General features: G+C 34.8%; 1 protein-coding gene and 1 non-coding gene across 2 annotated transcripts; both read left to right on the forward strand.

Annotated features, from left to right (window-relative positions):
- The first annotated feature begins 19,720 nt into the window (after nt 1-19,720).
- LOC8258072 (40S ribosomal protein S24-1) lies at nt 19,721-21,946 on the forward strand. Its single transcript, XM_002518211.4, has 5 exons — nt 19,721-19,962; nt 20,667-20,708; nt 21,127-21,297; nt 21,441-21,527; nt 21,648-21,946. The coding sequence occupies exons 1-5, from the start codon at nt 19,891-19,893 to the stop codon at nt 21,687-21,689; spliced, it is 414 nt and encodes a 137-aa protein (XP_002518257.1). The 5' UTR covers nt 19,721-19,890; the 3' UTR covers nt 21,690-21,946.
- On the forward strand, nt 20,259-20,348 carry LOC112534730. The gene has a single exon (XR_003078995.1). It is a non-coding gene; the product is annotated as a small nucleolar RNA SNORD24 (small nucleolar RNA).
- Nucleotides 21,947-24,850: the final 2,904 nt, after the last annotated feature.

The following is a 24,850-nucleotide window of genomic DNA, read 5'->3' on the forward strand; positions in this document are numbered from 1 at the left end:
CAAAGCTGTCCAAAACTTCCTTACCAAAAATAGCTTCTTGCCACCTCTTACATTCTTGTACTCCTCTTGTAAGTTTATATTTTCTTCTGTTCAAAGTTTTACAAAGTTTGTTTATTTATTCAAAGTTTGCGTATATGTTCATGTTCAAAGTCTGTTATTATCAATAAAAGTTCAAAGTTTATTTCCCTATCTATCATCTTCATTATCATCAAGCGTATGCTCTGTGCTTGCCTCGTCTGAGGATCCTGCACATCAGAAACTTGTTGATCTTCTAATCTATTTCTGATTTTTGTTCTAATTTGGTGAATGTAAGAGGAAAAACACTCTCTCTTTAAACTCACTCTTTTCACTCTATATTTCTTCTCTTTGTAGTGAGACTTGTATAATAGAAGAGGCTCTTTTTCGTATTATGCATTCTGAGGTCTTTTAAGGCGGGCTCCTCTTTTTATAGAGGTCTTCGAGCTTTGGATACCTTCATCAGGGCTTTGGATTCTTCTTGTTAGTGGAGTAGAAGTGATTCCACTTTTCTTTGGAGTTTTTCAATAATGCTTCACGCCTTTGGAGAAAGATGTCAGCCATATCTTTGAAAGAATCTTTTGCTTTTTCTTTGAAAGAATCTTTTTCTTTTTCTTTTTTTTTTGACTTTTTCTTTTTGTCTTTTGTCTTTTGTCTTTTTCTTTTCTTTTCTTTTCTTTTTCTTTTTCTTTTTCTTTTTGAACCCGGGCTTTTGGCCCAACACAAGGAACCTTGGGCTGCCATTTCTGGTTTTCAACCCATGGACTTTTCACGGAGATTATTTTATGGGCTTGAAAATCCCAAAACAATCATCCTCATTGGAATCACCGTCCAGGTCTATTGCCGCTATACTAGCACTAGAGGAGGAAGATGATGCTTTTGATTTGCCTTTAGAAGAAGCAGTCTCTGACAATTATTTAATTAATTGCAAGAAATCTTCTTCTGTTTGGGCTGCAGCAAGCTTTGGAATTAAAAAAGACTTATGTGCCAGGAACATGGTTTGTTCTTTTGGAGGAGGCAAGAAGCTATTTTTGGTAAGGAAGTTTTGGACAGCTTTGAGGGATAATTTATCTTGGTGGTTAAATTTATCCCAGCATTTTACTTTGAATCTCCGGGTAAGGATGATTTCACCATCTGGAGATTGGTTGAAGTGAAAATACCATACACATACCCAGGGGAGAAAGAAATTTGAACAAAATAGGAGTAGCAGGGGAAAATGCCTTTCTATTCTGTTAGGTTTGTAATTGGCTTTGAAGAGGTTAAACAAGGGCAAGACTTCTGGAATTATGGTTTCAGGGACATTACCATAATAATTCCACCATTGTTTGAACCAGTAGGGGATCTTTGAAGTTTGAATGAGGCTTGTATCGAAGTAGAAAAGCCAAGAGTGGCTTTGTCCTTCGTTTTGGAGGAGAAAGGTATTAAACCAGGCTTGCTGGTAATCCCAATAGTTGAAGGAGGTGTTTAGGTTTGAAGGGTAGGTTCTTTGAAGGGATTTTGGAAAAAATCTGGGAGAGTGTAAATCCATTCCCCAATCAGAAGGGTGAAGGATTCTTTGAATAGTGCATGTAGAGTATGCAGGGTCTTTATGGGATTTATATTTTTTGAAATGCTTGAATTTGGCAGAACCAGTTATCTCAAGGATAGACTGGTAGTAAGATTGAGGCTTTGAAACATTCCAGGGTTTGAAATACCATCCTCGAGGGAAAATTTTTTAAACCAGTTTTGAGGGGCTTTCTGTACAGAATCCTTCCTCAACTGTTAAAATATTTTGAAAACTTTGCTTTTCCAAATACTCATTGGATTTAAAACATTTTGTTTGTGACAAAATAATTTCTTGAGAATTTGGCTTTAAAATACTGTTTGAACTTTGAGATAGATTTTGGGGGAAAATTTTTATCTCAGTTTTTTGAAAAGGGATAGAGAGTATACCTTTACCCTTGTTGGAGGAGGAGGACGACTTTGGAGTTGCTTCAAGCTTTAGAATTACTTGCTTTGAAGATGGTTCGGCCTGGGATTGAACCATTTGTTTTGAATATTCCTCCATTCTTTTGAGGAAATCAGGGTCTTGCTGAGCAAGCCATTCCTGGATTTGTTGGACTTGACCTGCTTTGGATTGATCCACTTGTTGTTGGATTGGATCTTGATCAATTTCCTCCTGGATAATTTCAGTCCAGGTTCTGATGGGTTTTGAAGAAGAAGGGAGAATGTCCTTCTTTGGGCTTTGAACCGGCTTTGAACTTGCTGTTGATTTCTCTTCTTTGGATTTGGATTTTCTCGGCATTTTTTCACTCCTGTTTTTGAAGAAACTCTCTGGTTAGAAAGTCTGGGATAGAATTCGAATCTCCTCTAATAAATTCGATTTCAAAATCAAAAACAGAAAGAATAGCTTGCCAACGAGCAAAAATCTGTTTGGAAGCTATATTTTGAACATCTTTTTGTAAAACTTCTTTAGCAGATTTGCAATCAATCCTTAAAAGAAATTTTTGATTTAAAAGATCACTTTGAAATTTGGAAATACACAGAACTATCGAAAGAATTTCTTTTTTGATAGTTGAGTAATTCTTTTGTGTATCATTCCAGTGTGCTGAAGTAAACTGGACAATACATTCTTTGGAATTTTGGATTTGTTTAAGAATCCCACCATAACCTAATTCTGATGCATCAGTTTCAACAATTTTGAATGCAGATGGATCAGCTAAATGCAGGCATGGAATTTCTAAAACTTGCATTTTTGTGTTTTGAACAATTTTTGTGTGCTGATTGGTCCAAGGAGGGGGATTTTTCCTTAGTCTATCATGAAGGGGCTTTGCAAGACAGTTTAAATTTGGATAAAAATCCATGACATAATTTAAACTACCAAGAAATCTTTGTAATTGGGTTTTTTCCAAAATTCTATATGGAAACTTTGAAGTGAATGCAAGAGATCTTTCAATTGGGGTGATAGTTCTCCGAAAGATATAGTGTCCAAGAAATCTAATCTTTGTTTGAAATAGAGATATCTTGGATTTTGAAACCACTAAACCATTCTTTTTAACCACATAGAAAAATGTTTCTAAGTGTTTGAAATGTTGTTCTATGGAATTTGAAAATATTAATACATCATCAATATAGACAATGCAAAACTTTGAATAAGGATTTAAAATGTCATTCATGGTTTTTTGAAATTCAGAAGGAGCATTTTTTAATCCGAATGGCATCACATTCCATTCGTACTGGCCAAATGGAACTGTAAAAGCAGTTTTGTAACGGTCTTTTGGATGAATCTAGATTTGCCAAAATCCCGATTTCATATCAAACTATGAAAAGATAAATGCAGAATGAAGCTTTTGAAGAAGATCTTTTTTATTTGGAATTGGATACCTAATCCACTTTAGGGCTTTATTTAAAGGCTTGTAATTGATCACCAACCTAGGAGTTCCTCTTTCTATCTCAATATTCTTATTGACATAGAAAGCTGCACAAGACCAGGGGGATCTAGACTTTGAAATCAAACCCTTTTGTTCAAGATCTCTAATCTCAATTCTACAATGGCTTTCTAAAGACTCATTCATCTGGATGGGTCTTGCTTTAGTAGGGATTTGCTTATCAGAAAAATCATTTTCATATGGTAGATCTACCATATGTTGTTTTCGATTCCAAAAAGCATTTGGAAGATCAGAACAAAGTTCATTTTCAATTTTCTTTTGTAAATCAGAAATTTTTCTTTGAATAAAATCATTTTGCAATTGATCTTGGATTCTTTTCAAACCCACATCTTGTTGAAGATGAGAAAGATGAGTTTGTTTTCCTTTGATCAAAGCATTGATTTCAAAATTATAAATCGAATGGGCTTTAATAAGATTGAGATTTCTTTTCTTAGGTTTTTCTAAGAAAGGAAAAACAATATTTGCATCTTTAGCTTTGAAAATAATTCCAGCAGTAGTTACTTTGAAGGGAGTTATCAAATTGATAAAAGGAGTCCCCAAAATAACCGTTTGCTGAAGATCTTTTGTAAGAATAAAAACATTCTTTAAAGCAATGTTGTTATTAAGAATTGCGGCTTCAGTTTTACTAGCAATCTTAATCTTTAAAGAATTGGCTGATGTCAGCCTCTCTTTGGTTTCTTGGTGATACCTTTTAGGAACTAACTCGCAGTTGATACAATTGAGATCTGCTCCTGTATCAAACAAGGCGATGGTTTCTATCTGGAAATCACCCGGGAAAACAAGCTTTATTTGAATCAAATACTTTCTTGAAGTAATTTCCTTTAAAACATTGATAAAATTCTCAGGAACATTTTCAGAAACTTCAAGATTTTGAAAATCATTTTCCTCATCAGAGTCGGAATCACTATTCTGCTTGAGGATCAGGCTTTGAAGCAAAACAGAATCATTTTGTTGTTTTTTCTTTCAACTCTTTGAGTTATGTTTTGATGGCTTTAATCTCTTTTTGGAGTTCTTGAATAGTAGGAAGAGGGTTTTTCAGCTTCTTTCCTTTATCCAAAATTATAGTAAGATCATAAGTGTTCTTACTAGAAGAGGGAACAAAGGATTCAGTTATTAAAATCTCTTTCAAAACTTGTTTTTGGATTTGAGGATCATTAATATGCTTAACAGCTTCAAGAAGAGCTTCTTGTTGCCTAGTGAGCATATTAATATTCTTTGAAAAACTTTCGGAATCTGTTTCAGAAGACTCAGATGAGGTTTTGATTTCATCAATTTGAAATTCTTCCTCACTGTTTGAGAATTCTGACTCAGAAGAATCGACTAGAAGAGCAGAAATTTTTGCTAAAACTTCTTCTTCTATTTGGAGCTCATGGAGTTTTTTGGAAAATCTACAATACTTTGAAGTATGGCCTTTCTTACCACATTTAAAGCATGTAATTTTGAAAAACTCTTTTTTTGGATTTTGCTTTGAAAATTTGCAAGAAGATGGTTTTTTGTAGAAATTCTCCTTGCTTTTAGGAGTCTTTCTGTTTTTAAAAAATCATTTTTTCTTAAAAGACTTTGAAAAATCTTCTTTGCATTTCCCTTTGCAAGTAGAAGAGGGCTCTATGGGGTTGTACTCATACTAGTTGCAAAAACTACCTAGTTCTTGCCTAGTCTTTTTCATCTCCCATTTCAGCTGTCTTTGGATCTTAAGGTCATGGCATATCTTTAAACCTTCTTTCTGGGTAAGGCTAACTAGCTCACTGATGGTTGCTACTCGTGTTAGCCACAATCTAAGGCAGTGTACCTATCGATGCAGTCTAGCACTAATGGCAAGTATCAAGGTCGTATTCCTCGGGAAAGTGAAAGCCCAGAGTTACTCCTTTGTTCTTTGTTATATTAATCTAAAATTAGCGATAAATAATTTCTAAACTAACTAATAGCTACAAGCTAAGTCCTAAGGGAGATGCAAGAGTGATTGATAAACGAAATAATCAAGACAAGAAGAAAAACCCAAAGGGAATCTAAACATAGTTGGCAATCAAATAAAAGATAAAGGATCGGTGAGTCTAATTATGCTACCCGTGGACGAATTCTTAACCGAATTCTGTTTCTCTCTCGAGATAACCGAATTCCTAAACCTAATAACCTAAAGTTGGAATCTCTTCCTAACGATTGATTCTTAAATTAGCATTAAGCTTTAACCCGCCTCTATTAAGCTTTGTTAATTCTTAATCCAGCTAGTTAATTATCCTTATCTCTAAGCGATTATTAACCAGTTCTTGCTATTCAAAATTCCAATTGCTAAACGGATTTCTCAATCTCATAAAACAATCTAAACATCACAATTCACAACGTCTCATGAATAATGCATAATCTTATTAATACTGAAAACAAGAAGAATACAAAACCAACTCAAATAATCCAACAATATAATATCAAGCCAACATAGTAAAGAAATCCCAATAGATTTAATCAATCTAGCTAATCATGTTCATTCTCAAAATACACAAGAATTCAATTACAACAATAAGCAAAGGTAGAGAAAACCCGATTACACCCTTGGATGAGAGTAAACAGCCCAAATCCTTTTGCTCCAATTGAATCGATTCTTGTTCCTCTTGCTCGATTTCAAAATCAATCAACGAACCTTGCCCAATCTTCGATCCTTCAAGGAAATCTGATTGAAACCTTAATCCAAGTCTCCTTTTCCCTTGGTTTCAGCTTAGAAAACCCTTAGGGAGAGAAAAATTAGGGTTTTGGGACGTTCTAACCCTAGCCTTCTCCCTTTCTCTTCTTTTCATTCTTTTAATTAATACCCCCTGTCCCCTTCAACACGGCCGTGTTCCTGGCCGTGTTCTCAACACGGGATGGTGTTCCTGGCTGTGTTACTCTCTGTGGCCGTGCTCCCTAAAATCTACTTCTTCTTTGATGTCCAACACGGCCGTGTTTGTCCCCGTGTTGGTAACACGGCCCATGTTTGTGAACGTGTTTAGAACACGGCCAGTGTTGAGATCAACACGGCCATGTTCAGCTTCCTCATTCTCGTACTTAGCTCGTTTCGGCAGCTTTGACGTCTAATTATGCTCCAATTCTTTCCTTTTTCATCCTTTGACCTCTTTTGGACCTAATGCACACAAACATATGTATAAAGTGAGTGTTGAGACCAATTCACATCCAAATGTCCATAAAATCAATCTTAAAAACCCCATTTAGATGTGTGTATTTTACGCACATCAAATAACCCCACACTTAGCTCATTGCTTGTCCTCAAGCAATCAAAAGTAAAATAAGGAAAATAAACCACTAAGGAACAATACTTAAACTGACAAACAAGCTAGAGAGTTCCTGCACATATCCTTAACAAGCACAAGTCAAACAAAAAGAAACGAAGCAATCAATTCAAGTATCACAACCAAGATGCCAATAATTCACAAAATACTGTCTCAAGGAAATTATTCAGAACCATCTCCTCACCAGATTCACTCTAAATCACTCAAAGTGTTTAAAGGGTAGTGTTTAATCGCTCAATGCATCAACTACTGCCTTACTTACTATATGCTTGCTCTTAAATCATACTCCTACCACTTATGGAGAGTCAACAACATGTCAAAAGGTCTTTATAAGGGTTGTAATGGGAATTAGGTAAGGGTAGGTAAATTTGGTCAGAGTTGAACCTATGGTGTTCTGCAATGAAATACATGACATGCACACAAGTCACAATGATCACAAGGGGTAAACAATGGATAGTAGTCCAAGGTGGGAAATAGGAATCAAGTCAAAATGTTTAGCTCACTTTCTTTTTTTTCATCACCTTTCCCTCTTTTTTTTATATTTTCTTCTTTCTTTTTTTTCTTTTTTTTCATAAGGGAAGAACATTCACATAATAGAGTGAATTTCTTTTTGGATTGAAGTAAGCTGCTACAAGATTCTAAAGCTATTCCCAAGACAAAAGTTCCCAATAAAAACAACTCATGTGCAAAATCATAACCCAAAGCAGAATAAAACTAAGTGGTAATAGAATATGATAAAAGAAATGGTGAAAGAAAGGGTTATCTACAGAATCAATAAACGAATGAAGGCTATTTGGCTAGAATGAAAAACCTAAGTGCCTCTATCATACCAAAGTGTTAAACTCTCCTTGTGGCCCTCATAAGCATTACCGAGCAAGTTCTAAAAGTAAAAACAGTAATTGGCACTCTCAACAAGAAATAAATAAAAGCATATAACGTGTATGCTTACAATTTAGGCTCAATTTCTCACAAGTGTGCTTTTTGAGTTCCAAATAAAAATCATCAAAACAGAATTAAATAGACCAAAGCAACTTAGTACAAAACTCAAACTAATTATCTTACATTCTTCCGCAAGACTCAACACTATCGGTTTTACCCGATCACATGGACATAAACAGGATTTCAAAATCAAGTCAACAGTAAGAGCATCGAAACAAAGTGAAAAATTTTCAAAATTTTACAAAAAATTGCACAAAGAATAAACAAATAACTAAGATGGGATAAATATCACCCACCCCACACTTGAAGGAGACACTGTCCTCAGTGTACAAAATATATAAAATGAAAAAGGAAAAAGAAACTAATCGCCTGATTATGGCTCCGGGAGTGGAAAGAGGTGCATCAGCGGGTATATCGTATGTTGGTCGTGGTGGAGCTCGAGGATCGGAAGTAGTGTCACATGCAGAGCCGGTGGATCGCCAGGAGCAGTGTCAATAGGAGGCTCGTCAGTCACTGTGTTGAAAGGTGCTTAGTCAAGAGGGAGGGCCGAGCTAGATCATCCGGCTAGAGGGATGTCAAAATGGCTCGCCTGAACCCGGCCCGTGGATGTGCAAAGTCTGTAGCAAAATATCATCGAACATGTCATTGGCCATAGAGGCCTCTAACCTACCTCCCTGCTTTCAATCAAGGCTTGAAGCATAGCCCTCTGCCTCTCAAACCGAGCCATCATCCGGCTCTAAAACTCACCGACGTAAAAGGTCTTGTTGAAAAGCCTCTTGTCGAATGAAATGTTTCTGCCTCCTCGCCAACCTCTCGCACTCTAAGTTGCAGCTCTCTAAACTCAATTGGGGAGACTCCTAAAAATAAGAAGACCCAAAAGGAGGTCAAGTACGGCGGTCCGGAGGAAGACTGGAATATCGGGAAGAAGGTGGGACATCCCTGTACCATGGGCTCGTGGGGCAGGTCGCTCCTCTCTGAGTGCTGCCAAAAGAGCATTCCTCGGTCTATACTCTAGTCCTAGCGGACCACGCCTACGAGTCACCATCCCCATACTAACCATCCGGGAAGTCCCAACGTCTCCATCACCCCCACCAAATGTGGTATCGCTTCCTTTAAAACTCCTAAGCTCCTAGCCAGTCGAGTAATGTAAGTCCCAAAATAGAAAAATACCTTCTTTGAGTTGTTGCAGAAGGCACTAATCTGTCCGGCCAATAAGTACCCCATGTCGACAGACCGTGCCGGTGCAGCTTTGTAAAAGTATAAACAGTCCTACCGGGTAACTACACCACCACTATCTCCCCTACCGTTGATGGTCCTAGCCAGCGAATGCATGCAAGTACCTCGTGCAAGTTAGGCGCCTTGAGGTGGCATGTAACCCTCGGTGTCATCGTAAATCTCGACCCACATCTGCGGATATGACACACCGAGCGTGTGTATACAATGACTATAAACCTCTCCGGTGCATCCTCCTCAGTCCATAAGCCTAAGTGTACCCCGAAATACACTCATCGTGAAAGTCCGCCTTGCTAGTCCGATCACATCCGGTTGTTGGAAGTTCATAGCTGCAGAAAAAAAGTCAAAACTCCATAGTCAACTCCCTATATGTTGGTTCAATAATGTCAAAGAAATGTAAAATGGGGTGTCTCGAGATGGCGCAAGTCCGACGGTCTCCGTGGCCGATCTATCCTACGCCTTTCCCAAATCTTTGTGCCTCATCGATTGATATCTCTGCTCAAAGGTGGGTTGCCCTTGGAAAAGTAGGAATCGATGGCGCTGTGGTGGTCTAATTTGGCCTGAACTAGTCGGTGCAGCTCCTGACGATCGAGAGGAAGAGGAACCATCGGTCCGCCTCCTCTTGTAAACTCCTGATCCTCATCTGGTGGACATGGTACCTGAAAAGGAAACTTTTAGTACTAAGGATTAACAAAATTCTGGCAGCATAACGGTATAAAATGAACAAACCAAATGATTTAACTCGATAAAATTAAACTACTCAATGTCCTGCAGAGAAAATTTAATCCACAACACTGCCAACTAATGCTAACCAATTAAATTTGCAATTCATCCATATGGAGTTTACTTCGCCATAATCCATCACAAGGCAAACCAACATGCTAATATAAAATAGATACAAACAGAGTCGACTATCTATGATAGAGCCTATTGTTTAGCGACCGACAATAATGATAAAGAGAAAAATAAGGAATTAATCACAATCATAAATAATGGTAGAAAAGAAAAACGGAAAATATGAGCAAGTTAAGTATATAAACTATATTAAAGAAAATAAAAGAAAATTAAGCACAAACACGAATGTAAATGCATGCACCAAATAATAAAATAAGGGAATAAACAAAAAATAAATAAAAAATAAAAAATAAAAAAAATGAAACACAAAGAAAATATAAATTCGAACTAATATCAAAATAAAATAATGAAAAATGAAGTTGGAGGGTACTTACTTGACAAACGCAATATCCAAAGCCTTCGAAATGAGAAATAAGATGTGAGAGAGTAAGAGATGGGGGAGAGCAAAATTTTTTTTTGGATGAAGTGGTATATATAGGCAAGTGTGTGGAACACACCCGTGTTCGACAATATGGGCCGTGTTCATGAACACGGTATGGATATCGGGCCGTGTTAAGCGAATAAAAATGTGCTGACTTACCACTTCTCAGAACACGCCCGTGTTACGGACACGGTCTTTGACACGGGAACGTGTTGTGGACACGGCAGGGCATAAATGCCCGTGTTAGCTTTTGTGAATGTGTTCATCTTAGTTTGATTTTCTTCAATCAGAACACGGGCCGTGTTAATGAACACAGTCTTGAACACGCCCGTGTTTATCTCTAGATAATGCAAAAGTTGCGATTCTCAGCACTTTCTCACTCTTTCTCACCTGCAAAACCAATAAATCCTCAACTCATATACTCAACATAAATAAAACTTAACAAAAACCAACTATAAAACCTAATCAACTAAGTTCACAATGCAAGGGTAAAGTATTCAAATTGAAAAATAGAATTTGGGGTGCCTCCCAAAGCGCTTCTTTTTATGTGATGAGTCTTGGACTCATGGTGAAAAGCAAACGGTGGGGATTGGCGACCATCCATCCTTCTTCCAAGCAAATGGCTTCAAATATCCACTTAGAGGGATAATCGTCAACTTCCTCTTCCCGATAGTCAAGCAAGCTGCCAGTATGATAGGCAAAACTCGCTCCTCATATATTTGCACGTAGTCATAATGCTCTAGGGGCTCTTCCAATTTGAAAGCTAGAGTTTTAACAATTGGAAGGATCGACGGTTGGGCAATTTCTTCAGGAGTGTTGATGGTTTTCTTCAGTCCTTGGCTTGGTTCACTTGCTAGGAGAAACTCGAGCTCATCCAAGACTTCTTCATTGGACAACTCGTGCTCATCTTCCATCATCGAAGGGACTTGTGGAAAATCCACCAAAAATTCCTCTAACTACAACTCAGCATCATCAACTGTGTATTCTTGTTGGTAGTCTTTCAGAGGGATCATATTTGCCTCTTCTTTTTCTGGTTCTATCTCCATGTTCAAAGAGTCGTCCTGCACATAAGCATCATCGTCAAACATAATAGATAAACCAGAAAAATTCTCACCTGAATGCAAAGTGATGGCGCTCAAATGTTCCTCGGATTCAGCAGCGTTTGATGGAGTTCTCAATTGCTCTTCCGCTAGTAACTTGAAGATTAAGCCTACTTGATGCTCTATGTTGTTAATCGAGGCTTGTTGATCTTCAAGTATCCTCTCTGTTTGTTGGAATCTTTCCTCAAGGCTTGTTATGAACCTCATCATCAGCTCTTCATCTTGAGTTGAAGGTGCAACATTAGGCTGCTGATGTAGTTGCTGAATTCCTAGTGGTTCTTGGCCATCTAAGCTCCATCCAAAGGGTGAATGAGTGCTCCACTCTTGATTGTAGGTGCTTCCATACGAGTCATTTGGCCAACTTCCCGTATAATTCACCTGTTCACAATTATAAGAATAATGAGCAACATCACTATATAATGGACAATCATTACACACATGTAAACCACAACAAAATTCACAAAAGACTTGAGATGAAAGGATAGGAGAAGAGAGTTGATCGGTAGCCCTGCAAAACGATTCCACCCGAGCATCTAAAGATGCACGGGCATCCCAATTTTTAGCACTCTCTTGGTTCCTATTCTCATTTTCCAATGCGTCATACAAAGATTTTGAGTTTAGCATTGAACCTCCTTATCATTCACTATCTGAATCATAAACTTAAGCTAAATAAATATATACAAATAAAATAAAATAAATAAACAAATAAAAATAAAAATCATAAAATAATAAGAAAGAAAAAAATGGCTAAATTAACAAATAGCAAATTTCACTCTAGTTTTCAAACAATTCCCCGGCAAACGGTGCCTAAAACTTGATGGTTGCTACTCGTGTTAGCCACAATCTAAGGCAGTGTACCTATCGATGCAGTCTAGCACTAATGGCGAGTATCAAGGTCGTATGCCTCGAGAAAGTGAAAGCCCAAAGTTACTCCTTTGTTCTTTGTTATATTAACCTAAAATTAGCGATAAATAATTTCTAAACTAACTAATAGCTACAAGCTAAGTCCTAAGGGAGATCTAAGAGTGATTGATAAACGAAATAATCAAGACAAGAAGAAAAACCCAAAGGGAATCTAAACATAGTTGGCAATCAAACAAAAGATAAAGGATCGGTGAGTCTAATTATGCTACCCGTGGACGAATTCTTAACCAAATTCGGTTTCTCTCTCAAGATAACCGAATTCCTAAACCTAATAACCTAAAGTTGGAATCTCTTCCTAACGATTGATTCTTAAATTAGCATTAAGCTTTAACCCGCCTCTATTAAGCTTTATTAATTCTTAATCCGGCTAGTTAATTATCCTTATCTCTAAGCGCTTATTAACCAGTTCTTGCTATTCAAAATTCCAATTGCCAAACGGATTTCTCAATCTCATAAAGCAATCTAAACATCACAATTCACAACATCTCATGAATAATGCATAATCTTATTAATACTGAAAACAAGAAGAATACAAAACCAACTCAAATAATCCAACAATATAATATCAAGCCAACATAGTAAAGAAATCCTAATGGATTTAATCAATCTAGCTAATCATGTTCATTCTCAAAATACACAAGAATTCAATTACAACAAGAAGCAAAGGTAGAGAAAACCCGATTACACCCTTGGATGAGAGTATTCAGCCCAAATCCTTTTGCTCCAATTGAATCGATTCTTGTTCCTCTTGCTTGATTTGAAAATCAATCAACAAACCTTGCCTAATCTTCGATCCTTCAAGGAAATCTGATTGAAACCTTGATCCAAGTCTCCTTTTCCCTTGGTTTCAGCTTAGAAAACCCTTAGGGAGAGAAAAATTAGGGTTTTGGGACGTTCTAACCCTAGCCTCCTCCCTTTCTCTTCTTTTCGTTCTATTAATTAATACCCCATGTCGCCTCCAACACGGCCGTGTTCCTGGCCGTGTTCTCAACACGGGATGGTGTTCCTGGCTGTGTTACTCTCTGTGGCCGTGCTCCCTAAAATCTACTTCTTTTTTGATGTCCAACACGGCCGTGTTTGTCCCCGTGTTGGTAACACGGCCCATGTTTGTGAACGTGTTTATAACACGGCCATGTTCAGCTTCCTCATGCTCGTACTTAGCTCATTTCGGTAGCTTTGACGTCCAATTATGCTCCAATTCTTTCCTTTTTCATCCTTTGACCTCTTTTGGACCTAATGCACACAAACATATGTATAAGGTGAGTGTTGAGACCAATTCACATCCAAATGTCCATAAAATTAATCTTAAAAATCCCATTTAGATGTGTGTATTTTACGCACATCACTCACCATAAGTATAGAAATCATAAGGGATCTGACCATTATGTGCTTCTCTTATGGTATTCCTAACTCTTTCACCTAGAATCTTAGGTAAACCAGCTAAGAATTTCTCTTTCTAGAAAGGTTGGCTAGAATCTTCCCTAAGCATGACTCTGGTTAGGAAGGTGTCTTTGTAGGTTTGGAAATTGCTAAGCTTTTTGCAGGTTAGGTTGCTAAGAAGCTCAGCATTTTTGTCTTTTAGAAGAGAAGGGTCTCCTATGAAATGAAGGGAAATTGTGAGGATTAAAGTTGATACTGCATCCTCAATTGGATTTCCTAATTCATCTAATATGGGAGTTCCTTCCACTGTGGTTTGGATAGCACCTAGGATTTGGAGCTGTTGTGCTTGAGTGAGATGGTAATCCCACCATCCTTTAAGCTGGCCAGAAAATCCAGCTATCAGGAGCTCAGCAATGGCTCTATCAGAGGTACCATTTTGGGTTTTGTAGGCATTGGCTGCCATGGTCATCTGCTGTAAGAGACCAAGGATATTATATTTAGACATTCCATCTATATTCTATTCATAGACGGATGAGGCATTGAATCTAGACTGGGTTAGGATGTTGTTCCTATTTTCAATTTCTAGATCTGGAGCAGTACTCCTAGGAGTATGCCAGGTTAATCTAGGGGCTTGTAATCCCAATTTATTGATGTTGGAGGGTTTTTCAAGCTCTGAATCATTAGATTCATCGCTTTGGGCTTGATCTAGGGCACTGATATTCCTACTACTTTGAGGAGTATCTGGCACTAGATTTTTAGAAGACTCGGAGGTTGCTAATTTGCTTAGCTGTTCTCTGACTGCTTTAGCAAACTCAGTTTGCTTTTGGAAATGGTCTTGGCTGGGCTTTGAGATCTGGTATAGTTTGAAAACTAGATTTTTGAGCTTTTCTGACTGGTTTGACTCTTTTGGATGACCAATGCTGGGGATTGGAGAGGTCAAGACTACAGGAGATTTTCGGATATGGTTTTCTAACCTGACCAACTGTTTTCCTATAGTGTGAAGACATGTGTTCGAGAAATTGTTATGCTGAACAATATTCTTGACATTCTTTTCTAGGTCTTCTCCTACCAGTTTGTAAGGTGTGGCTTCTATCTCATTCTCTCCATAGGGAATGGTTATCTTCCTAAGGGGAGGATGATCTGACTGGACGGTTAGGTTTTCTCCTACCTTCCACTCAGGGGCTTTGTTCCTTACTATGACAGGACTAATGAGCTTTTCTTTGAAAGGATAAAGGATACCATTTTCTTTGCAATAGATTTGAAACCAATCAAAAAATTCGATTTGGGCTTTGTTTTGAATGCAAAATTGATAGTATCTTTCTTGAATACTATCTTTCTCTTGCAAAAAATTCTTAAAAAACCAAAGCTTTTTAAGATGGTTTTTCTTTGAATAAAAATCTTCATGCAAAAGTTTTTTATCTATTTGAAAATCTTTTGAAATCATGTTGATCTCTGCTTCAAGATTTTGGGTTATGGCTGATGGTGATGGTGAAGAAGGAGTAGAGGTAATCTTTTCCATATGCTTTTGGAGGGTCTTTGGATTTAAAAGATAAATTTCTTCAAAAGACTTTGAAATTTGAATATCTCTTTCTTCAGTTTTGATTGTGAAATCAGTTTTGAAGAGAGGAAACTTTGAAAACTCATAAATTTGTTTCTTTTGGACTTTGGGTATTTCCCAATCATCAATATGCTTTGTAAAATCTTCAATAGTGATTTCTTCACTATTTACTAGACCTTTGTACCTCGATGATTCAGAGGCAGAAGAATTTGAGAAAGAAGAAGATCTACAGAAAAATGGTTTTAAATTCATTTTAAAATAAACCAAAATAACTTTCTAAACAAACATGAACCACAACTCTCAGATTTACTTCCTTATACCCGTCGGGACTTACTTCTGCGCATAAAATGAACAATGCTTGTTTATCAGAAATATGATGCAGTTTAAAATGAGTTTAAAATCTTTTTTATGTAGATATGCTTTTAATCCCGGAACCCAATTGGTTCTGATACCAAATTAGAACAAAAATCAGAAACAGATCAGAAGATCAACAAGTTTCTGATGTGCAGGATCCTCAGACGAGGCAAGCACAGAGCATACGCTTGATGATAATGAAGATGATAGATAGGGAAATAAACTTTGAACTTTTATTGATAATAACAGACTTTGAACATGAACATATAAGCAAACTTTGAATAAATAAACAAACTTTGTAAAACTTTGAACAGAAGAAAATATAAACTTACAAGAGGAGTACAAGAATGTAAGAGGAAAAACTTCTTAAAAAACCAAAGTTTTTTAAGATGGTTTTTCTTTGAATAGAAATCTTCATGCAAAAGTTTTTTTATCTATTTGAAAATCTTTTGAAATCATGTTGATCTCTGCTTCAAGATTTTGGGTTATAGCTGATGGTGATGGTGAAGATGGGGTAGAGGTAATCTCTATATCTTCGTCATCTTTCTTTGGGTCATTGTAAATTGGTCTGGGGATATTGCTTTGGTAATCAACATTCTAAAGTATATTGTTTGGAACATCAGATGTTGAAAATCGGGTTATGTTTGAGATGGAATTGGTTCTTTGTAAGGAGCATAAATAACAGAAGGTATTTTGGATACCCTTCCAATATCTATGGTCGATGTTGAAGAACCATCATCAGAAAATCTAGAGGAAGATGATTTTCTATTGAATGTGATCTTTACCTTTTCATCTGGGAATTGGGCTATGTGTTTGAGGTTTGTGTTTGGTTCTGTTTGCTTTGGAGATGTAGGTTGGGTTGCACCTTCAAGGATCCATTCTTCTGGAAGAGTGATGTCTTTCCATTGAATGGTTTTTGGAATGGTTGCGTTGGATTTGGATAGATCTGTTTGTAGGAACAGGGTTTCTCCTTTTGGTGAGTGAAGCTTGTGTTTGGAACCAAAGGCATAAATTATAGCTTTGTAATGAATTTTGAAAATTAATGCTATCGGAATCCTTCAAGCATTTTGTAATTGTGTGTCTTTATTTGAAGAACGATGCTTTTTAAAACATTTTTATCATTTAAAGAAATCGTGATATTTGGAAAACAGTTGAAAGAAATAGGTCCTTTATTGAGGCTCGACTCAACAGTACCTAACAAGGAATCATAAAAATTTATAAATCTAGCATCTCTAATCACTGCTAAAATGGAGGTGTCTAAACCTTCTCTGGTAAGGGGCTTTATTCCTACCTGGACAAGGCCTATGTGGATATACTTATAATCCTTTTCCATATGTTTTTGAAGGGTCTTTGGATTTAAGAGGTAAATCTCTTCAAAGGGCTTTGAAATCTGAATGTCTCTTTCTTCAGTTTTGATTGTAAAATCAGTTTTGAAGAGAGGGAACTTTGAAAATTCATAAATTTGTTTCTTTTGGACTTTGGGTATTTTCCAATCATCAATATGCTTTGAAAAATCTTAAATAGTGATTTCTTCACTATTTACTAGACCTTTGTACCTCGATGATTCAGAGGCAGAAGAGTTTGAGAAAGAAGAAGATCTACAGAAAAATGGTTCTAAATTCATTTTAAAATAAACCAAAATAACTTTCTAAACAAACATGAACCACGACGCTCTCGATTTATCGCCTATACCCACGGGACTTACTTCGCATAAAATGAACAATGCTTGTTTATCAGAAATATGATGCAGTTTAAAATGAGTTTAAAATCTTTTTTATGTAGATATGCTTCTAATCCCGGAACCCAATTGACTCTGATACCAAATTAGAACAAAAATCAGAAACAGATCAGAAGATCAACAAGTTTCTGATGTGCAGGATCCTCAGACGAGGCAAGCACAGAGCATACGCTTGATGATAATGAAGATGATAGATAGGGAAATAAACTTTGAACTTTTATTGATAATAACAGACTTTGAACATGAACATATAAGCAAACTTTGAATAAATAAACAAACTTTGTAAAACTTTGAATAGAAGAAAATATAAACTTACAAGAGGAGTACAAGAATGTAAGAGGAAAAACTTTCTCTCTCTAAACTCACTCTTTTCACTCTATATTTCTTCTCTTTGTAGTGAGACTTGTATAATAGAAGAGGCTCTTCTTCGTATTATGCATTGTGAGGTCTTCTAAGGCGGACTCCTCTTTTTATAGAGGTCTTCGAGCTTTTGATACCTTCATCAGGGCTTTTGATTCTTCTTGTTAGTGGAGTAGAAATGATTCCACTTTTCTTTGGAGTTTTTCAATAATGCTTCACGCATTTGGAGAAAGATGTCGGCCATATCTTTGAAAGAATCTTTTGCTTTTTCTTTGAAAGAATCTTTTGCTTTTTTTTTTTGACTTTTTCTTTTTGTCTTTTGTCTTTTTCTTTTCTTTTCTTTTTCTTTTTCTTTTTCTTTTTCTTTTTCTTTTTCTTTTTTCTTTTCTTTTGAACCCGGGCTTTTGGCTCAACACAAGGAACCTTGGGCTGCCATTTCTGGTTTTCAACCCATGGACTTTTCAGGGAGATTATTTTATGGGCTTGAAAATCCCAAAACAATCATCCTCGTTGGAATCACCGTCCAGGTCTATTGCCGATGTACTAGCACTAGAGAAGGAAGATGATGCTTTTGATTTGCCTTTAGAAGAAGCAGTCTCTGATAATTGTTTAATTAATTGCAAGAAATCTTCTTCTGTTTGGGCTGCAGCAAGCTTTGGAATTAAAAAAGACTTCTATGCCAGGAACGTGGTTTGTTCTTTTGGAGGAGGCAAGAAGCTATTTTTGGTAACGAAGTTTTGGACAGCTTTGAGGGATAATTTATTTTAGTGGTTAAATTTATCCCACCATTTTACTTTGAATCTCCGAGTAAGGATGATTTCACCGTCTGGAGATTGGTTGAAGTGAAAATACCAGACACATACCCAGGGGAGAAAGAAATTTGAACAAAATAGGAGTAGCGGGGGAAAAAAATCAGAAACAGATCAGAAGATCAACAAGTTTCTGATATGCAGGATCCTCAGACGAGGCAAGCACAGAGCATACGCTTGATGATAATGAAGATGATAGATAGGGAAATAAAAGTTCTAACCAGCTGTTTTCCTATAGTGTTAAGACAGGTGTTTGAGAAATTGTTCTGTTGAACAATATTCTTGACATTCTTGTCTAGGTCTTCTCCTACCAATTTATAAGGAGTAGCTTCTATCTCACTCTCTCCATAGGGAATAGTTATTTTCCTAAGGGGAGGATGATCAGACTGGACGGTTAGCTTTTCTCCTACCTTCCATTCAGGGGCTTTGTTCCTTCATCGTGATGGGACTAATGAGCTTTTCTTTGAAAGGATAAAAGATACCATTTTCTTTGCGAATAGATTTGAAACCAATCAAAAAATTTGATCTGGGCTTTGTTTTGAATGCAAAATTGATAGTATTTTTCTTGAATACTAATATATATATATATATATATTACTTAGAAAGGCACTGTATTTTATAAGTATATTAAACAAGACAAATAATGATAACATGTGCAATAACTCTCAAAGTGTAACCACACACACACACATATATATATATATATATATATATATATATATATATATATAAAATTAATGTGATTTAACAAAAGAAATAAATTTTAACAAAAGAAATACATGTTGCTTTAATGTGATTTATACAAAAATTTATTATAATATTAAATATTAATCGGATAAAATAATGATACTAAATGTATTATAATATTAAATATGAATCAAATAAAATAATATTATTAAATAATTAAATAAAATGAGAACTAAATATAATAAAAATTAGTAATTATATAATGACATTAATTTACTATAAATCTATTATAAATTTTTAATTATTTTTATAGTCATTAAATTTTAAAATTATATTAATAAATAAAATATAAATATTAAATATTTTTTAAAATAAAATAATAATTAATAAGATTATTTTTTATATTTAATTTCAAACTAAAGTTATATCATAAATTTATTAATAATATACATTATCACAAAGTATATTGCTTTTTGCTAGTAGTTATATATTAAGGAATATAATCGGTAATTAATCTATTATGTTTGTGAATATCTACGGGCTATGGAAAAGCCAAGTCTCTGACGCCTAAGAAATTTATCTAACGGGCCTAAAGTGAGTAGAGCCAGTCATAAACGACGGATTCATAGTAAACCCATTCTAGAAAGAACATTTAACGGGCCGAAAAAAGAGTCGATCTAAGCATAACATTGAGGCGAAAAAGAAACCCTAAATATAAAAGCTAGGGTTGTATATCTCCATGACTCTCTGACCTTGAGCTGCTACTGCTACTTGTGCCATCACCGCCTCCAAGAAGTTAATCTCAGGTAAAACAATGGCGGACAAGGCAGTCACTATTCGTACTAGGAAGTTCATGACCAACCGCCTCCTTTCCAGGAAGCAATTCGTAATCTTTCTCTTTCTCTTTCTTTTTTCTTTTTCCTTTTTTGCTGACTCAGAAATCTTAAATGGAATTCAAAAAGGTCTAAATAATCAGCTTGTTTGTATATTTGCTGTTATCGTATAAAGATCGAAAATGTTAATAGTTTTAGGGATATGAAATGATAGGATGTCATATTATATAATAGAAGTATGTGATTTGAATTTATTTGTTGCACTTCGTTTTATGTGATTAGAGGTTCAGTTTTGCTTTTATGAGCTGTGGACTGCTGCGATAGACTTTTAGGTTTAGTATTTGCTTTGGGCCAATGGTGTGAGAAAATATTTGCTACTCTATATGGGTTTGAAAGAAAATCGATTTGATGAATCCTATCCACCAAGATCTCTGAGGCTATCAATGTAAACGGGTATCATTAATTCCATTTCTTCCTTAATTGATATGTGGCTTGTACAATTTTTTTGAAGTGTTTGATTTTTCGTATGCTGTTGTGAATTATGTTGTTTTAAAACTATGTTTGGAATAGTAAGTTAACTAAATTGGGTGTTGTTAGTTCTTTGTGGGACCATAAACTGTTTTGTGTAATGTAATACTATGGAACTGTGCTGAATATTAGACTCAGGATGTAGGGAGTATTTTCTTGTTTTGCATTCTTAGTTGATCCTTTTTACTGTGTGTTTTTTATTTTATTTTTTATGTTTTGGGTGATGCAGATAATTGATGTTCTTCACCCCGGAAGAGCCAATGTTTCCAAGGTATATCTTAATCTAGATTAAGCTTTCTGGAATATTAAAACTCTTTTCAGACTCTTGTTTTTGCATTTTTCATATGCTTGATTTAAGATGCTAAAATTTGAAAGAAATTAGGAGTTTGGCTCATTCTATCTATGTACAGACTCCATTACAATAAAATTAAACAATTATTCTGTCAATGTATTGTGTAATAGTGTAAAATCCATGGCTGGGCAGTTCTGCATGAATGAAATGTTCAAGTAACTAAAGATTGTATTGCAGTAGTAATTATGCTACCATCAAAGTGAAAGGGAAAAAGAAATCACCGTTATGCTCATTAAGTTTGTAATGAGAACAACTGATTCTGACTGGGAGTTGTTTTTCTTTGATCTCTTTTTGTTGATTCACCTTGTTGTGATTTCTTCTTTCTTGTGTTGTGAAGGCGGAGCTAAAGGAGAAGTTAGCAAGTATTTATGAGGTTAAGGATCCCAATGCAATTTTTGTATTCAAGTTCAGGACTCACTTTGGTGGTGGGAAGTCCACTGGTTTTGGATTGATTTATGATTCAGTTGAAAATGCTAAGAAGTATGAGCCCAAATACAGACTCATCAGGGTAAGCGATCTGTATCTTTTTCACACTTAAAAAACTCTGTACTGCAGTTATGTAATCTCTTAGTTTTGTTCAGTTTGATAAGTTTTGTAGATTAGAAGGGCTTGTCATGCTTTCTTGCTAATGTCTTTGTCCCTTGAATGCAGAATGGGCTTGATACCAAGGTAGAGAAGTCCAGGAAGCAAATGAAAGAGCGAAAGAACAGGTCCAAGAAGGTTAGAGGAGTCAAGAAGGTATGCTTATATGTTGTGTTTGTAGTGCGTTTCTTGATATTGACTTCCTCTATCGTTCTGGTTCCTGCTTCAGAACTATACTTTACAGGTGATATAACTGCTGGTATTTTTCTTATGCAGACCAAGGCTGGTGATGCTGCCAAGGGAGGAAAGAAGAAATGATTTTTCATGCATTTTATTATGATCCTTTTATTCTCATGCACCAATGGAGTTTTCTTTGGTAGTTCTCTAGCATTTAGGTAATTTGAATGGAACCCTTGGTTGTCAGTGTGGATGTTGATGTTGATATCACCTTTTTGTTTGCGATTATATGAGTTTGAGCACTTCATAGAGGACCAATTTTGAAGTATTGGACAGTGACAAAGTAGTGGTACATTCCAAGTAATTTTCAGTCAATTTAGATGCTAATCTTATTATTAGTTTTTTTGTTTCAAATTTTGTTAATCTACTTGCATCACAGAGTTTTTATCTGTCTAGGAATAGGAATGGAGAAAATTCATTGTCCTAAGAGGTGTATTGCTTTGGGAAATGTTATAATGGGCTTCATAATTTTCTGAAACTGGGGTGGGGTGTATGGAGATTATGGACTTGTCGATCATCTGTCATGTGCTACTTAGCATTTCTAGGCCACTAATCTCAGAGATTCTTTTTATGGAATTGAAAGTTGGGTAGCAGTACATTATGTGGGATTTGAAAGTTCCAAGATTATGTTCTAAAAAATAGACCATTAAGTTTACTCGGTGGAGGAATATAAGAATTAGAAGACCAAACAAATTGAGATTTGCATTGCTTCTGAAGGAATACGATTTCCGCGAGGTAGATACTAGTTCGCCGTTGTCCGTGATTGACAATTGGTAAAAGTATGGTTGGTTTTAGGTATGGTAAAATACCAAATGTCTAGGAATCTTGAACTCTGAAGCAATTTAAGTAGCGGCCTTTTTTTCTTAACCATAAGCAATCAAATATTAACATCTCTATGTGGGCAAATGACATGATTATTGAATTCTTTTTCGTTTTGGGTACAAAAGGTTTTTAGTCTGACATTCAATTGGAATACATAATTAACATGATTATTGAATTATGTTATATCCATGAAAATTGTTGCTTGTACTTTATAGTTCATTTAAGTAAGAGTATAATTTAGATTTGGAATAAGGTTCAAATATCCCTTAAATTTTAATGGTCTTTCGATCTTTTTGAGCTATTTAATTTAAAATATTAATATTTTAGTTTAATTTATCCCTACATTTGAAAATAAGAGCTACTATTTTTAAGAATAAAAAATTAAAGTAAAATAAATAATAATTGATATTTATTAAGAATTTATAAATTTTTAATGTTATTATTAATAGCTAATTATTTATTTATTAATTCAGAGAGGGTGATTCACATTTTTATAAAAAGATTGTATTTAATTAAAAAGAATATATTTAGATTAAAATAATTTAAAAATAAAAAAGGTATACGTTTAATTCCTTCCATTTTATTTCCTCCTTAATTATAAAAGAGAAATATCAAAAGATTAAGTATTAAGGTTGTTTGTGGGTCAGGTTGATCAATTTAGAGGCTATATACTGATATAAACTGTTTTGGTCGAACTGTACTTATTTAAAACTAAACTTAATATTTTGAAATTGAAAAATCAATAAATTCAAATTTATCATTTTTTAATCGGGTTCGGTTTCAAAAATATAATCCAAAAATAAATCCTAGCAATATTGTAAAATGGTAAGCATAAAATTATAATATAGTTAGCAATTTTGTACTATATGAAACAATATCGATTGTAGATAGCTAAAGACTAATATTATATTTACATATTTATTATAATTAAACCATCCAAGATGATGGAAAGTCTTAAATAAATAAAATTATAATATATTTTGCAATATTCAACCATTCATATAATAAAAAAACTTATGAGTCGACAAGGAAAACAACTTCGTAAATAAAAAGTCATATCCTATAAATGGATTTAAACTGTTTACCTTTACATTGGGTTGGATTGGGTTTTACGATATTTTGTAAGTTTAAAATCAGATCTAACCAACTCTTACTCAGTTTTGAATATTTTCAAACCATCTTTAATCCAAGACAGTTTAAATTTAATATTTTTTTATTTTTATTAAATATTTTGGATTTGTCGGATTACCGATTTAGTTCAATATTTCATATGGCGAAGGCATGAAAGTTTTATTAAAATTATTAATATAATGATGAAGTTTATATTTAATTATGATGAATAGATTCATTACGTTGAACTACAAGTTGACCATATTTATTTAATATAGTACAAAAATTTATTATTTTAGAATACATTTATTATTTTAACTTTAAATATTTTTAATATGTATTAGGATGATTATAGGTTCATTATATTAGTATAATTTTTAGATCATGGTTTCTCTTTTTATAGTTAATAATTAAAATAATGCAGATGTTGAAGATTTATTTAGACACTTTCAAATTTTTTAGTGAAACTTATGATTTATATAATGAGTATATGTATTTAGATTAGGATTTAGTATAAAAAAGATGTTAGCCTAAATGATTTATCATGAGGCTAAAGTTTTTAATTTTGATCTTGACACTCAAATTGAGTCTAAAACTAATAAACTTTTAAGTGTTAATTATGTAGTAAAGATCATAGTTGAAATACAAGTATATATGAAAATCATCGTCGTCCCTTTTAAAGTACAATCGCAAAAAGCTCAAATAGAAGCTATTGGAGTTTTCAATATGAAAATCATGATCGCACCCATAGAAGTGCGACTGTGAAAAGAAAGAGTTTTAAGGCAGAGGCATTTGACTTTGTTGTCCCTTGGAACCAAGAAAGGGAGATTAAATTAGTGACCTTGAATTGCGAAAAATATATTCAGGTAAGAAGAACACACGATTTTGAGGAAGGTTAAAGGAATTTAAAAGAGAGTTAGGATTAGAAAGATTAACACAAAGGTTTATAGTGGTTCGAGAACAATCCTCCCTACATCCACTTCTCAAGATCACATTTGAGTATTCCAATATAATCTTTAAGATTACAACCTTTGCGTTTTTCTAGTTTACCCAACAACTTGGTGTTTTTAGGCTAACATTAAACCTCTTTCATTAGTGGTCTAAACTCTCATTAAGTCCCTTAACCCTTGGGTATTAGATAGTCACTCAACAACTAATTCCTTATGTTTTTGATACCTAGGCTCAAGTAACAACCCTTTTGAATTTTAAATGAACAATAAGATTTGACTTAATATACTATACAAAGAAGAAACTTAAGTTTAGAAAGTTGGGAAATAAATTTGTAAAACTTTGGACATAACAAAATCATA

Source organism: Ricinus communis, chromosome 3 (genome assembly GCF_019578655.1).
Source record: "Ricinus communis isolate WT05 ecotype wild-type chromosome 3, ASM1957865v1, whole genome shotgun sequence".
NCBI lineage: Eukaryota > Viridiplantae > Streptophyta > Magnoliopsida > Malpighiales > Euphorbiaceae > Ricinus > Ricinus communis.